Source organism: Nymphaea colorata, chromosome 7 (assembly GCF_008831285.2).
Source record: "Nymphaea colorata isolate Beijing-Zhang1983 chromosome 7, ASM883128v2, whole genome shotgun sequence".
NCBI lineage: Eukaryota > Viridiplantae > Streptophyta > Magnoliopsida > Nymphaeales > Nymphaeaceae > Nymphaea > Nymphaea colorata.
The window spans coordinates 14,106,688-14,123,504 of record NC_045144.1 but is presented as its reverse complement, the minus strand read 5'-3'; the positions used below and the strand labels follow the sequence as shown (position 1 = coordinate 14,123,504).

General features: G+C 38.4%; 1 protein-coding gene across 1 annotated transcript; it reads left to right on the top strand.

Annotated features, from left to right (window-relative positions):
* The first annotated feature begins 2,066 nt into the window (after nt 1-2,066).
* On the top strand, nt 2,067-4,504 carry LOC116257830 (zinc finger protein STAMENLESS 1-like). Its single transcript, XM_031634823.2, has 5 exons — nt 2,067-2,209; nt 2,438-2,571; nt 2,799-2,930; nt 3,160-3,235; nt 3,565-4,504. Coding segments are annotated over exons 1-5 (840 nt in total). The 5' UTR covers nt 2,067-2,207; the 3' UTR covers nt 4,061-4,504.
* Nucleotides 4,505-16,817: the final 12,313 nt, after the last annotated feature.

The window sequence follows — 16,817 nt, the reverse complement described above, 5'->3', positions numbered from 1 at the left end:
AACGCAAAAAAGAAGCAGGTGCGAGAATTGCAAAGACAAGTACCTCGTGGAAACTGCATCATTCATTGGCGAAGAAGCAAATTTGCAAGGGGATTAGCATGTCTTTAGGAAATAACGAGCATTGACTTTTTAGGCTCAGCCTATGTCTAGAGAGAGGGATGTCTGAATAGTCTGCTCTTTTTCAGGCAGAATGAAATGGAGAAATAAATGATAGTCAAACTTGTCTAAAAAAAAGGGTTCATGAATAGTAAAATATTCCACATTTCCCATTTCATTATACATGTATCACTTACGTCTGTAGCCGGAAGCCATGATTGTTAGCAGACAAAACAAACCGCCAAGCTGGTCTGTCTTAAGTGCTTTAAACAGCGTTTCTTCTAGCTCTTTTTGAAGTCATCAGATCCAGAACTAACGTTACCACTGAGATTTCTAACCTCTTGTTGGTATTCTACCATATTTCTGATCAAGCAACTCTGCAACTCGAAACTATAAGCCAACCAAACTGAAGAGGCTTGTTTTGCCTGAACCCAGTTTGCAGCCAGTGTGGCTCATCTAGCTATGTAGCAGCATGCATCCTACTAGGCCGGGAATTCGTGAAATTAATACTGACCTGAAACTCTGGCTATGTCCATGCTTATGATCTGCCTTTATTCACCTCAACCTGAACTTTATACACGTTATACAAAACCGTGGACACAAGCTTGATGTACTGCACTTTTTACTCAGAACTGGTGACCTTCAGATACATGTCATGGCCGGCGGGGTTAATCACTGACAGTATTGAAGCTGCGCGCTTGTAGATTGGCTCATAGAGGGGTCGAACTGACCTGATCATGCGCCACAAGCAGCTCAGTTTGTTCACGAGCCATCATAGAACGCCCACAGATTCGACCATCTGAGTCTAAATTAAAATCCTGTAAATCGTAGCAACATATTAGTATTGCAGGACGAGGACGTATCTATGCTCCCCTTGCTTCATAAGTAAGCTAACCTTCAGTTCATTTAAGTAAGGTTCGGTCTTTAACCACCGGAAGGACATTTCAAGCAGGTATGCAGGACAAAGAAGAGATCGGTAGTGCCAAAAATACGATCTACTGGTTTTATCAAATTGGTTTGGAGTAAATTATTGAGATGGTTACTGCAGAAAATGCAATCTACTGGTTTTAACAAAGTTGTTCAGAGTAAATTATTAACTGATTGCATCAGTGCAGCTAGAGTCCAACCTGAAGCTGTGGCTTTAAAGTGGGCAGTAATTTAAGATGGTGCACCAAAGGTACTTGCCCAAGTCCTTGAGAGTAGGATAGGGAGATAATATATATATGTGCATGTGGTCCAGGGCGACCCCTTGCAGGTGGGCAACCCTAAAAGGCAGATAGCCCCAATGATTTTCATGTGGAATCCTATATGCTGAGAGAGAGAGAGAGAGAGAGAGAGAGAGAGAGAGAGAGAGGGATAGATGAATAAGAGAGCTTGAGCGGGGGAGTTCATCAAGGGGTGTGTTTGAGGGGGGTAGGGTTTATGACTTTTTGAAGGAAAGATACTGCAATTTCAAGCATTCCTTTGTTTGCTGCAGTCACAATTGCTTTTATGTAAATTTCCTTTTGTCCTATTTATGCTTGATGATGACTCATGATATATGGAGGTGGCAAAGGGTGATAATGAATAAGAGAGAGAGAGAGAGAGAAGGAGAGATAGAGAGACTCTTAGTAGCAGCAATGGCAGCAGTCATAGTACAGTGTTTGTAGTGGTAGGGGGAGGTGAGTAGGGGCAATAGGGAACAGGAGGTTTTGCCTCGTCCTCTTTCAACCAAACAAGAATAACCCCAAGGCCCAACTCTATCATCACATGATGAGAGAAGAAGGGAGGACCCTCTCTCTCTCTTTCTCTCTCTCTCTCTAGCTCTTCTCTTGTGATCAGGGTGGATATGAAATGAAACAAATAGAAAAGAAGAAGGAAGGTGGGTGGGTGGGTGGGTTGGCTTTGGCGTGTCTCAACGTCACGACGACCGAGATGTCCGACGAGCATGCAGAGGATTGATAGGGAGGTTTCGACCCTCGCTACTTCACCCTCACTCCCCTTATATCGACAGTAAACTGCAGTCCCCTTCATTTCCTACATCCCTTCCTTTCATTATCACCCGCACCCACCAAGAAAAGCAGAGACACAAAAAGCACCTCTCTCTCTCTCTCCCTCTCTCTCTCTCTAAAATGTGAGGCCACTGAACCCTCTTCCTTCGTCCTCACAGTCTTTCCTTTTGCACTTTCCTTTCTACTGTTCTTGCTGTCTTTTTTCTTTCTATCTATCTTTTCAATTTTTCTTTCTTCTTGGACTTCTTCTTCTTTTACCTTCTTTCTCGGTTTAATTTATATTTATTGTTATTTTCTTGTTGGGGCTTCGGTCTGAGGCCTGAACCTGCACCTGCTTGTAACTTTTACAGGAGTTCGGAGAAGAACCCCCTTGACCTCAATAATTTCCCCGATGACTACATGGGGAGCCACTGTGAAAGATGGCGAGACAGCAGCAAGCAGTTCATGGACGTCGATGCATCAATCGCACCACTTGATGCTGCCAGTAAGTCACTCAACTGCATCCCCTTCCACCTTCCCCCAATCCCTCCCTCCCCTTCTCTATCTGTCTCTCTCTCGCAGACAGAGCGAAGACAGAAAGCATAGGAAGGCGGGAGAGAAAGATAGGAGAAAGAGACTGGTTTATCTTCTTGAAATTTTAATTTGAAAGCCTTCAAACGAACTTTTCTCTATCTATAACAAATAAATAAGTGAAAAAAAAATATGTGGCAGAGTGCAAAAAGAGGAAATGCGGGGCCGATGAAGGCAAAGAAACGTGTGGGAAGGTGTACGAGTGCAGGTTTTGTTCCCTCAAGTTCTGCAAATCACAAGCGCTGGGCGGCCACATGAACCGCCATCGCCAAGGTTCATTTTACTTGTTTTTTTTATTAGATTTTATATTATTATGAGTGTTGCTACTGTCATTTATCCGCTGTTTCTTGTGTCATGTTGTGGATCCATCCCTATGACATGTTTTGGAGGTTCGTTAGCTTTTTCCTCTTTTTCTATTCTTTTGATATCGTTTCATTAAATGAGCATTGCTCTTTTTTCCTTTTTTCTTTCTCTATTTCCTTCTGTGCTTCTTATCTTTCAGAGAGGGAAACAGAGACCCTTAATCGTGCTCGTCAGCTGGTGTATGGCAATGATAGCCTAGCGGCTCTCAATTTAGGGTATGTCATCGACACCACGAACAAAAAGACAATCATGTTAATTAATAGCACACACAAGCAAAACCAGCTCTCTCTCGTCTTCTTCTTTTACTATTATTATCTCCATCTCCATTTTGCAACAGTTTCAATCATTCACACTAGAATTGCAAAAAAAAGGACCTGTAGAGTGGGAGAGAGAGATTTGTTTTCGAAGGTTGCATTCTATAAATTGCCGAGCGTTTGATTTCTTTCTTCAAAAAAGAGAAGTTGGTAGCGTTCTTTTCTTAGACTTCTATGCATTTACTTACGAAAACACTGAAAGGAAACAAAAAATAATTTCAATGAAACAGGATGAGAGAACCAAACATGGGCGTACACGCATTTACTGGGAGTTTCCATCACGACCCATCTGTTCCCTACATGTCTTCATTCACCAGGCCATCCCCACCAATTTTATCACAGTCACTCCCTCCATATTTATACCCTTCACAACCACCACCACCATCATCCTCTTCTTCGTCTTCCTCTTCCTCAACCTCATCATCCTCTCCTTCTCTCTCACCGCACCTCCTGTCATTCCATTCTTCCTACCGCCTCCCGCCTTCCGTGAACGATTACATCGTCGGCCACGTCGTAGGCGGCAGCCCGCACAGGCACCACCACCACCACCACCAGCAATGGAATTCAAGCAATCCAGGGGTTGGCGGGGTTCGGGAGTTCCCATCAGGCTGTGCAAGCGGGGAGACCGTGGGTTACTACCAAGTGCAAGGAGGAGGGAGTTGGGGTTACCAAGACGAGCAACATGTGGGGCCTTCTTCGATCAATCGGTTTCAAAGCGATTTCTGAGAGATCTTTCATCACTTGTAGATGATCATTATCAGTGTCTTGTAGGCGTTTGCAATTAGGGTTGGTATTAATGCTCTAGGTGTTTATTGCTGGCTGTGGGTTACGTGTGCAGTAAAAACAGTAGTTCTCAAAGGGTGAAAGAGATCGACTTTAAGGGTACAAATTGCAGAAAGAGTAGCAGTAGAGAAAACAGCTTTTGAGTTCACACAAAAGGCAGGCCCTTTGGAAAAGTTTGGTTGGTCATTTTGTTTCTGCTTCTGCTTGACCATTCACAATCAAGCAAACGGAGAACAAGATGGAGATGTGCACCAAGTTGGTTCCTAACTATGGTTTCTAACTCCCCTTTTTCTGCAGTTCTGTAACTTTGTATTTGGGCGCTGCCGTAACGTGCCTGAAAGTTTGGAAAAGAAAAAATAAATGAAGTATCTGTCATTATCATCTAAACCTCTCTCCCTCTCTCTCCTCCTGGTGCAACTCACACGCGCATTGGTTTGAAGATCAATGACATGAGAAGAACCAGAAGAACATTTGTGATTCTACAGACATACCGGCCTTTAAGCCATCCGGTTTATGTGAGCGCATGTTACCTGATTGTTGATCTGTGGGACGGGAAACCCACAAATTAGTTGGACATTCCACTGGAGAAAACTAACATCGTGCTTGAGAAAGTCATCTTGGAAGATCAATTTTTTTGGTGAATATTGTTTACTCAGAGAAAAGGGAAGGATGACATCTAATGGGTAGCTGCCCCTCTTCCCAAATTCCAATGCGGCTCTACTCGGTAATCTATTTGCTTCTACAAAATGAATCAAGATCCAAAGAGAAATTCCTGGCTGCAATTAATCCAGTCAAACACCGAAAGAGAAAGCACGTAAGCAATATCACATTTGATCAAAATATTCACTAGGCTGATCAGTTACATGAGTGTAGAAGCACATGATCATGTTCAGATTAATTCTTGGCATTTCATCTTTGGGAAATCAACTACTGCAGAAGTACCACACACAGCTAAATATATATGTATGTGAGTGCGTGCTGTGTGTGTGTGTGTGTGTGTTTTCCCCAAGTTTTAGTGTGCCCTTTATGCCATAAGTAAAATGGCAACGTTTGTTGGCATAATCTAATGGTATAGATAGATTCAACATAGTTTTCTTTTTGTCAACAATCATATTTTAGATTGTGTTCTAAAAATTAAACAATGATAAGCAATTGATCTTTTATTTCCTTGATTTTCCTTTTCACACCATGAAACATGGCTTCTAAGGTAATGCACCCATTTTCTTAATAATTGCTTAAGAAACTGCATCCATTCAGTTATTAGGTTAGTCATTTGATCACTTACTCCTCTAAATTAAATTATACTCTTACTTTCAGACAAACTGGAATACTTGGAGTTTTTTTTGCCCATTTTGAAGACTAACGGCCAGCCGAAAGTTCGAATAGGACCTTTGGACTTATTTTGTTGTCAGATCAGGTCTAGCTGACTATATAATGTGAATAGGTTGCTATGACGCATAATAAGACTAATCGTGAATGTTTATGCCTCCAAAAGGCTAAATTCTTACTTCAAATACAAATCCGATAGTCGATTCGTAGAGAATATCGTCAACGCCTACCATATGCACCATTCTGGAAATATCTGATCAATTTGCAAAAATATGTCTGAAAACCAGTTCATTGTGTGTTTGTATGTGTTTTGTGCATGCCGTAAGTCTCTTTGTGTGCGTCTCCCATGCATGCATTTCCACATCCAAACTTAATCAAACTTGGACACCATAGTATAAGATTTTGATAGGCAACATAGTTCGAGCTTCAGTGGCATCCAGTATTATTACTATGAGAAGAAAAAGTTTAATGCATTTCACTGAAAACAGGTGAAACACTTAACCATATAAAAAAGTCAGAAAGAGCAAGCAAAGAATTCAGATCATGTTATCTTCCTGATCGATTTTCCGCATTTAATTTGCCACAACATTTTGTGTAGGGCCCGAACCCAGATGGCTGTTTTCTGAACTATATACCAAAGTTTCTCGGGGCAGAGAAAATAGAGGGTGGTGACATTCCTTATACGGTATGAAAAATTTGTGTTTTCCCCATATATGACAAGTTTTTTCCATTGAGCTGAACTAATAATTAGTTGAAAATCAGACAAGCGAATGAAGAAGGACAGCCCGAGACAAATAGACATATGAAGACAAGGCAAGCAAAAGCCACCGGGCAAGCCAATGGACCTAGTGTCCATACTTTGGTACAATAAATCAGTGAGGAGCCTGCCAAACCCATGCATTGGTTGCAGGCAAAAGGAGAACTCATTATCTTGGGTGTACTATTCGATTTTGTGTTAGATTACCATGCATGCAATAAATATATATATCAATATGTAAATATATAAATAAACACAAATGTTATATATATATATATATATATACAGGTCTATGTGTATTCATAGGCATCTATACAGTATGTATATATACATGAATCATTTCTTAGATCACCGGATTGCATGCCAGAAGATCCTTATAAGAATTCATACGTTCTTAAATTTCATAAGGATTCACAGTCTTCACCTGATGGCAAATGAGAGCGTGCAAGTTCATAAGTTTATGGCCTTTTATCGCATTGCGTTGATCCAATAACTTGTTCTTAGGTTTATCTCTATACCAAATTTATTTGCAACGTTCGATCTTTCAAAAGAAATTAAAAAGGATGCGTGTGTACATGTCACTCTATGTGTGCATGTGTACTTGTTTGTCTGTGCATGTAACACCTGCATGGTTAAATTTCTTAAACAAGTGAAACAAGGACCAGGAAGTGCACTCGCATAATTTACCTTGAGTGACTATACAATGAAAAATCGTTCAAACAAAAAGTAAAATCATAAAATGCATATTATACATATTGGTGGTCCATCATTAATCAGGTTGCATACAAGATGCTTGCATTACAAGCAATAATATATATTGGTCTAACACCACGGGGTATATATATATATATATATATATATATATATATATATATATATATATATATATATATATATATATATATATATATATATATATATATATATATATATTGGTGGTCCATCATTAATCAGGTTGCATACAAGATGCTTGCATTACAAGCAATAATATATACTAGTCTAACACCACGGAGTATATATATATATATATTTGTTCCTGATCAAGCCATGTGCCCGATGACAATCAAAGCTTTATGTACATGCTTTATATGTTCATTAAAGAATTGGATTGGTAGCCATTTGAAGTGTAGACTTATTGTCATTTAACAATAGAGTGGCAAAATGGTGTGCAACCTGCAAATCTAATGACAAGTATTCTTATATCCGTACACGCAGCCCAATTGGCATCAGATATAGTATAAGCTGAAAATATCTTGTCCATCCTATGTAATCGTGTTTTTCCTGCAACACCACATCTTGGGGGTAATGACATATAGATTCTTTCACTTAAATCATTTTTTAAGAAAGCATTATATACATCCATCTACATCTGAATCTGATTTTTATATTCATATCCAAATAGAAGCCTGAATTTTGAACCGGCAGATTTTTTCAAAAACCTAAGGACCTTCGATATAGGATGTTATTTGAAGATTAAATCTGATATGAATCTGAATTAATCTGGTCAGATATTTATATATTTTCCAATCCAAATCTGATGGGATGTTGCCTTCTACCATACCTCATTGTTGCCTGCTCGTTCCCCTCCGCCCAGCCCACGTTAACTTCTCCCCTTTCATCATCTTCTCTTCCATTTCAACGCCTTCTTGCACCACTCCACCCCCACCATGTCTTCTCCCCTTTGCCTACTTCCTCGCCGTGTTTGTACATCCAATCCACCCCCCACACTTCTTCAGTTCCTCTTCGTTTTGTCTTGTGCCCATATATCTCATCTTTCTCGATTTCTTCTTCCTTGTTCCCTTCCCGTGCTCCAACTCCTTCCTCCTCTCCTGAGCCACCTGTTTGTTGTAGAATAAGCTTTATTCATCTCCTTCCCTATGTCTCTTGTTGATGACATTCTATATTGCTCTCTCGCTCCCTCCATTCCTCAGGCATGCAGCTACAAATCCTTCCCCTTCGTGTCTAACCTTTCCGCTTATCACTCATACCTATACGTCGTAATTGCATGCCCTTGTCTTATTTGCTTTCTTCAAGCCTAGACACCCCCTCCTGTCATCTCCTAAAGCCTCCTCTTCCCTTCCCTTGTCTCTTAGCTTGAAATTGATCACCTAATGAAAATCTACTTCCAAAGCTGATGTTTTTCCTGTTCAGCATGGAGCTACTTTCACTTTCAAGCCCGCTTCTAACTGCCTTCGAGATTCAAACCTCAGCCTTGGCCTTTAACTTCTTCGTTTTCGAGCCTAGCATATCTGTAAAACCAGCATCCCCTGCGGACTACTTTTGGTAGCTTAGCCCTCACCTCCTCGCAAGACATTTGTTAGTGTATGTCATTATGCTCTGACTCCAACAAGCAGATAAATTGTTCTTTCCTGCATTAACAATATTCTTGCAGAAAACATTGGTCTCTCTCACATGGATCAGCTCTCGACCAGTTCTTGGCAGTCCCTCTTTATTCCAGAATGTCATCAGATGACCCCCACCTTACAACAGCTGCGCAAAGCATGGATGCTTAATTGCTTGAATGCTATTTTGGATTTTAATTTGCTGGTGGACTTTTGGGAAGTACTCTAGCCTATGCTTAACTTTAGCAAAATCAAGGGCTTCTGAAGGCCTTAGATAGCTCATGAGAATCTTTACATAACTAATAAATATTCCATTGAAATACACGTAAAATACAAGGAGTATGTGATTGGGTGGGCCCCGATCGAAATGTCTCGTATGAGTCGCTTCACATGATCAACAAAAAAAAAATGCATGAACAACCTCACATTTGTCTGCATTATGGACTAGGTATTTTTACATTTGGAAACTTCAGTTAAGAAGTCAATTTTACAATTCTTCATAAACTAACCCTGTGCCTTTAATCTCTGGAATTATAAGTTTAGGGAACCAAGAGTGAGTTTGCATAAGCCTTTTTTTGTGTTTGTGGTTCAGACCCTTGTTCAAGAGGAGTAGCTAGATAAATAGACGCAGGGGGTAGTACTCACCGTGAATTTTCAAACAAGATCGAATAACTCGTTGATTTTTTTATGAAAAGAACATTTGTACTTCGCTTAGAATTTGTTAAAATCACCGTCTAAGCGTCCCTTTAAAATTTTGTAAAATATGTAAGCATTCCCTCCCTAGACATTTTTTTCTAGCTCTACTGTTGCTTCCTTCAATGTAGTTTCCATACAATTGCTGCCAGGGGAGGTGGGTCTCACCTCTGGTACTAGGACACTTGTGTTCCATAGAGGTTGTTTGGCGAGGAAACACTTTATAAGTGTTTTATGAATTTGCCCTCAAGATTAGGGTAGACCCATAAACACCTAGTTCTAGTGTTCCATGAATTTCTCCTAAATTTTAAGGTAGATTTATGAAACATTCACAAAATGTTCTCACTAATAAACGACCTCCTAGATACTATTTGGGGTATATTCGTACTGTGTTCTAGCATTCCATGATTAAATATATGGGAGATTACTCTTGCTGAAGGAAATGTTGATGGAAAATTGTCAATTATAACTTCTCAAAACAGGCGGTGGAATAGAAAAGAGGGCCTAAGGGATCCTTGAAGATGTGGTCCAGCCTTTCCATTTTGTGTCGATTTGTTCAAATAATCTGGATATGATAGCAGGACTATATATATATTTTTCCTTTCACTAATACTAAATATGTATATGTGTGTGTGCGGGCATGTGTGTGTGGGTGTGTGAGAGACAGAGAGGGAGAGAGAGATAGAGAAAGAGAAGGGTAACTTTTATTAACGTAGGCTGTGGCTAGCTAGGGAATGAGCTCTCAGAATAATCTGGTATCGTCTGCCTAGCCCCAGAAAACGAAAGGACAGACTGTTATCTTTTTATAGCTAAACATACCCGACCCTAATTCGAAGTGGGCATTAGCTATCTTAACTTGACAATAATTGTTCTATTGAATGTAAAGGTTTGATTTTAGGCAATAACACATGGACCAAATCCTAGCAATTGTCTTTTAGCAACATGGCATATGTGAACGGGAAATATTAGATACGTTAATTGTTTTGAGCCGTAAGAATTAAATAATCGAACTTGTACTGATAGGTCAACTAACTTCAAACAGTTCCCTCATGGCTTCCCTTCTCATGTTTATGTGTTTTCAAGGTACCTGATATCTGAACCAATGCAAAGTATTCTGTCTCATTAGAGCCTGAAAAAGCATCTTTGACGATCTATGTGAATGAAATTTATACAAATTTTCGTGTTACCCATGACAAAACAAGAGGCGTATATTACTGTGGGTGAAAAGTTGAACAAATTTCATGGATGAAAACTAAAATGTAAACCACACAGCAACATTGCAAAATAAATGTGTATCATGGTCCATATTCCAAATCAAACCTAATGCCAAACATCAAATCGAAACCCTATCGAAAAACTTTCAAATAGAAGTCCTTTTTTGTTAGTTAAGGAACAAAACGTAACTCAAACTTATCTAGAAGACAATAGACTGTGCCACAGGGACAGAGCCATAAACAGGGGTGAACAATAAGTCGAGCTACTGAGGTCGACTCATTAAAGCTTGGCTCGTGAACGAGTTTGAGCCGAGTCATTTGCTTAACCAGTCAAGCTCAAGTTCATGAATCGACTCGTTTAAATAATCAAATTGAGTTTGAGCTCAACATGTAACTGTCGAGTCGAACTCGAGCCTTAATCAAGTCGATATATTCAAACGAGTTTACGAGTTTGTTGAGCCTAATTGAGTCGAGCTCAAGTTAAACACGTAACAATAAATATCAATTATTAAAATGACTTTGTCGAGCCTTAATCGAGTTGAGCTCGACCTCAACATGTAACAATGAATATCAATTCTATTCAAATGAGTTTGTCGGGCCTTAATTGAGTTGAGCTTGTGTTCAACATCTAACTGCCGAGTCGAGCTCGAGCTACTTCCGTCGAGCTATTCTTCAACTCAAGCCGAGTCGAGTTCGAGGTTTCATTAGTCGAGCTGAGTTCGAGCTGACTCAACTTGGGCTCGACTCAGCTAGTGTTCACCCCTAGCTAGAAACTTCTAGCTAATGGGGCACTAGTTATAAATTTTAAATTTTTAAGAGAACCAATATGTAAATGAGAAGATTTTCTGTGAAGCAACAATATGAAAATGGGATTTTTTTTTTGTGGGTTTGTGTGGGCAATCAGCCACGGTGCCCACACTTGCCTCTGCCCCTACTGTGTCATCTTCTAAAATATTACAAGTGGATTGATGTACATAGGTCCACCCTCAAGCTGCCTCAAATAAGGACCCAATAGCACTGTCTTTACATGGCCCAGTCATGTCAAGGTTGCGAAGGCCGGCACTTCTGTGTGTGTGTGAGAGAGCAAATAGGCCATTGATTAATATAGCCTTTCATTAAAACCAAGCTTCAGTTTTGAGGCAACTCCCTATTGCATGCCTCAGTGATTAATGTCAAAGTTTTTTCCAGAAACATCAACTTCCATCCAAAAACACTCATTACCGGGTTTTAAACAAAGGATAACTAAATATAAATTAAACATCCTAATTTTGGCTCAACTTTAAGCCAAAACACAACACATTGTGTATATATGTTACATATGAGAACTTCCGAATATGAACGCTTGCAATAAAATAATAGGTTTTGATTAACATGACCAAACAGTTTATAAATGGGCATATGTAAACTAACTTTTGTAATGGATTACATATTTATTACTCATTTAGTTGACATACCTTTTTTCATAAGTAGGAGTATTTATGTCTACCAGACATAGTTGAGATTACTAGTCATGCGAATGCTTATATTTGGTGAGGTACACACACACACATGCAGGGATTATTACCACATCACTTGGGTAAGAGACAAAAACCAGACCACTTAAGCTTGTTTTAGAAATTGTTTTAAACAAAATTTGAATATCCTATTGTGTTCATAAACATCAATTTAGTATAAATTGTATTTTAGTTCAAGTTATTCTTTAAAAAAAAAAAGATTTTTCTACTATCATGATTTTGATGCTATACGAGCCATTCATTTTTTTTATAAAAATCATTATTAAAGTTAACTTAATGCACTTTCCTCATCAAATCACTCCTAAGATCAAATCTATAAGGTTAGATTAAAAAAAAACATTTCAATATTTATTTTTAGTGGGTATAGTTTTTGTCACTAACCATAGTGGTCTGGTTTACCAATTTATCTATATATATATATATATATATATATATATATATATATATATATATATATATATATAAAGAATCTAATTTGTTGGAGACATGATGTTGTCAGATGGCTATAAAGATTAAAAGTACATCATTGAAAACACAATAAATTATTGCTAAAAGCACCGTGAACTATTGTTGCACCATAAACCATCGCTAGTGTTCCTTTAACAACTGTTGTTTAGCAACTGATTTTTAATTTTTAGTCATTCAACAACATCATATTTTAATGTGCTATATTTGTGTTATGTACGCTGAGGAGGCACTTATGGACAATGTCTGAAGATTGTCTTCGCTCCTTTTCTCCCATATGCTCAATTTATAATGATGTTTTCTCTGCAACTGGAGCTAATAAGCTCAGGAGTGCCTAGCAGGTATAGCCCATGGGTTGTAGTTGTTCGAAAAGGAGGGTCAGAAATATTCAATTTTTTCTTTTTGCTTAGCTATTGTACTGGTTAGTTTATTTACAGTCAATGTTTCTGTGTATTCTAGATCATATATATTCTTCTGCTTGTTTGATGTTGACTGTCATCTATTATTCTTAGTTCTTACCTTTCAATTAAATTATGTGCTTGTCTACATATTCATTTCACAGAAAAACTGTCACAGAGACTTCTGAGATGAAGATGGGATTATTTAGGCCCGTTACACACGACGCACATATACAACCCTGAATTAATCAGATCATTGATTCCTTATCATGATCAATTGGGTTCAAAATAATGTATAGGAAAGCAATAATTAAGCATCTGTAAGACTATTCTGCAGGCCCTTATGCAGCGTGATTTACTGAACACTCAGGGATTAGCTTAAAGGAAAACGCATGGATGAGTTATTTTCTGTTTATTGAATTTGGCGAACAATTGGTACTCCACATAATGGACTCTTTGGATTGCAAACACCAGCATTATTTGCCTAACAACAAAGAAAAGGAGGTGTGGTTGTCTGGGGAAGATCTGAAGCAAACATTACTTGTACATAAAACTAGGCAACTGCAAAGACCTCAGACTTAAAATGAACAGGTTTTGTCTGAAGCTGTCATATGTAGAAAATCAAAGATTCATCTGGCTCACAAGTCACTGTGTAAATCAAAGACCAGAAATGTCAGTCCAAGATAGAGACTCATGTACAGGATAACGAAGTATGAACTCTCTCAATGACACTTTGTACAGTAAGAGAAAGAAATGCTGGTGTGCATGCAACAAATGTGCTTCTATGAAACTAAAAGAAATGTACAAAAAACAGCCAGAATCAAAACGTGATCTCTGCCATCTTCTGCATACATGTAGCCAAACAATTTGTGTCTCACTCAATTATTATTCACCGAGAAGTCAGAATTAATGGATCTGTCTTGGACAAGAAGAGATTGGACATTCATTTGATCTTGATATATCCTTGTGGAGTGAAAAAGGCGAAAAAGGCACTAGACTACGATCCGACACACCCAAGAAAATTTTTTAATATGATTGACCAAATGAGGACGAAAGCATCGGTTCACATTAGATCGACCATCAGAAGGTGTAGATTTATTGAATAACATGCTTCCTTCTCATATAAAAAAGATTGGGATCTTACTCTGTTAATGTGAAAGTAAGATTTTATAAATTAATCACCATGTTTTCTTTCATATCATCGACTTCCAATTAAGTTGTAGCTTAAGCACTTCAGAAATGCCAAAAACATAAAATTTGACATTAAACGTCTATCGAGTAAGCCACATGCATGGGTCATGCAAAAACTTTAATTAGACATGGAAGGGAAGAAAAAAGTGTGGCATCATTAATTAGTTGCATATATATGCATTCACTAGAGCTAGTGGCAAGTATTAGCCTTATAATAAATGTATACTATTTATTTTTTGAAAAGAAACATACAATAAACCCTTTTTATTGACATAGAATAAAAAAGGGACCACATGTGGCGTCTTTCCAGGATTCTGAACAGGCTTTAGAGGGCCTGAACACTGCCATGCATTAGATCTATTAAAAAGAGGATCTGCAAACATCCACCCTTGTCTGCCATGATTGTCTTTTCTTTGTCTGGTGATCCCAAGGGTGTTTGAAAGTTGCAGGAATATAGGATGCGTCTTCGTCTGCCCTCCGAAAGTGACGCATGCAATCTGAATCTTTCACACTTCAAGACCTGCCAAGTGTACTTTGAGTAGAGCATTGGTCAAGGATGAATGCTACATCCCCACTTTATACTTTACCAGTCAAGGATACTGCATCATACCGACGCTTTCTTTCTTTACAAGTTACACAAGCGTCTGCACCTACCTATCTTTCATTCCAGTCTCCCTCTTTTCGTTTTCAATTTTGTGTTGAATGTAATGATGCGTGGGATTGACAAACGAAGGCTTGTCTTTTGGTTAGCCACGTCATTAAATCAAGCTTCTAACTTGTTCTTTTAACATTGCTGTCTCTTCCAAATCTCAACATCCATCTTAACATAGTGCTTGATTTTCAAAGCAATCACTTGGCTTTGTGCATGTATTGCTTCTTATATAACTAATGTTTATTTTTTTTAATGGGTAACTATATATAGTCTTAAGGTGAGCAGATGAACTGCTCAAAAAAAGAGCCTAGAAGCCCTTCCCGTTCCGTCTATCCCTGAGGTTTAGAATTGTTTTAGAACTTAAGAGAGATTATGGTACACCCATTAATTAGATTGTCATACCAATGGCCACTATTTGTAGTATATGGAAAAAGTAACTACATGAAACGAATTGACAACCCATTGTTAATGTCAGGAGTGAAGGCAGAAATTTTTCATTGCAAGAGTTTTTGACATGAACCGAAAATATAATTTTTCAAAATTTTTATATAGGTTAAGCTACAAATTTTAAAATTTATACATAATTTTTTGAATTTCTAAAAATATGAGGGAAGGCTATGGCTCCCCTAACTCCCCTCTGTGCCTCTGCTCCTTAAATGTGTCTACCAACCCCACCAGTTATGGTACACCCTTTGAAGCTATTATATGTGGTCTTAGTATTGTCCTTAAAAAAGAGAAATGAGTTTTTTTTTTTAATGTCATATTTTGTGTGGACGTAAGCCAGTCTTGTACAAAATTAATAATATTTGTGCTAACAAATTATCATTTAAATAAATTGTCATTTTTCCAAGTCATCAATTTATATTGAGTTTCACTATTTACTTCGACAATTACTGTATGTTAATTCACACGGCAAACTGTTCAATAATTTTATAAAAGTACTGATTTACATCTCCTTCCTTCTTATGAGAAGAGATTATCAGATTTACTAAAATAAAATTAATTGACAATTAGCCTTATGGATTTATTAACAGAAAATAACTGTTTTGTTTCAAAGAAATAATATTCAAAAGTTTTACAAGGACTAAACTAAAACTTTTGAAAGTTTTGATATGTAAAATTTTATTTTTTCAAAATTTTAGAAGCACCATGGTCCCTTCCAGCCCTCAAACTCGGCCTCTGGTTTCCAGAGATTAACCATAATATGTTCTTTCCGTTTCCGTCCTTTTGATCAGTTCCATGAGTAGCCGTAGAACCCGAAAAAGACGCTCTTGGGAATGGAAGTGCAGGCAAGATTCCACGCGTTCCCCTGTCCACCATTTCATATGATTCTGCCGGAATAGTGTCGCACTGGACTCCGGAGTTCCAGTTCCGGCAGTTCTGAGCTATGAAATGCGCTGCTGAGTTTACACCTAATCAAAAGCATTAGTTCTTGTCGACAATTTATTCAAATTGGCCGATTGTACATGAAATTTATCATGGCGAGCCATATCATTCAAGAAAAGGTCAAAAACATTTAAAGTCTTCTTGATTTTTATAAGAAATATATCAATTAATGTCGAGTGCATATATTCATATTGATTATCACGATTAAAAGTCTATTTTTTTGGCATGATGTGCATCGGTTCGTGTACGTACCTCTGAGGATAATATCTCACACCTGGCATCGTCTTATGTTGAGGATAACTCAACCCAATTCAGACGATCTGGTTTTGGGCCTGACTCGTCATAAAAGAACAGCAAATTCTTAAAGAAAAAAAAGATGCAAAAAAGGAAAATGAACTTAGAGGGGTAATAAGGAACTCTCCACTGCCGTTAGAATAGTTTGATAGATCTTTTGACATGTTCTCGCTCTGGGGGTGGGGGCGCCGTATGAGCAACAAATGGGAGCCTAGATCAAGCAAACTGAACCAGAGACGGGGCTTTTCCGCTTTGCTCGCCTTTTTATCTGACCATACGGCAGTGACAGCTTAAAGATTGAGTGGCCTCATGTGTTTCAGCAGTAAATAACAATCAGAAGGAGCAGCAGCAGCGGCTGCAGCAACAGCAACAGCCGCCAGACCCAACTTTTATGATAAAAAAGCATCTCTGCACCACCACCACCACCACCCTCTCCCCCTGTTGGGGATTCGCAACGTGTCCTTC

What these genes read in the sequence shown, in the direction of transcription:
- LOC116257830 (XM_031634823.2), top strand. An exon ending in CGCACCACTTGATGCTGCCA is followed by an intron (nt 2,572 to 2,798) that starts GTAAGTCACTCA and finishes AATATGTGGCAG; the next exon opens with AGTGCAAAAAGAGGAAATGC. An exon ending in CATGAACCGCCATCGCCAAG is followed by an intron (nt 2,931 to 3,159) that starts GTTCATTTTACT and finishes CTTATCTTTCAG; the next exon opens with AGAGGGAAACAGAGACCCTT.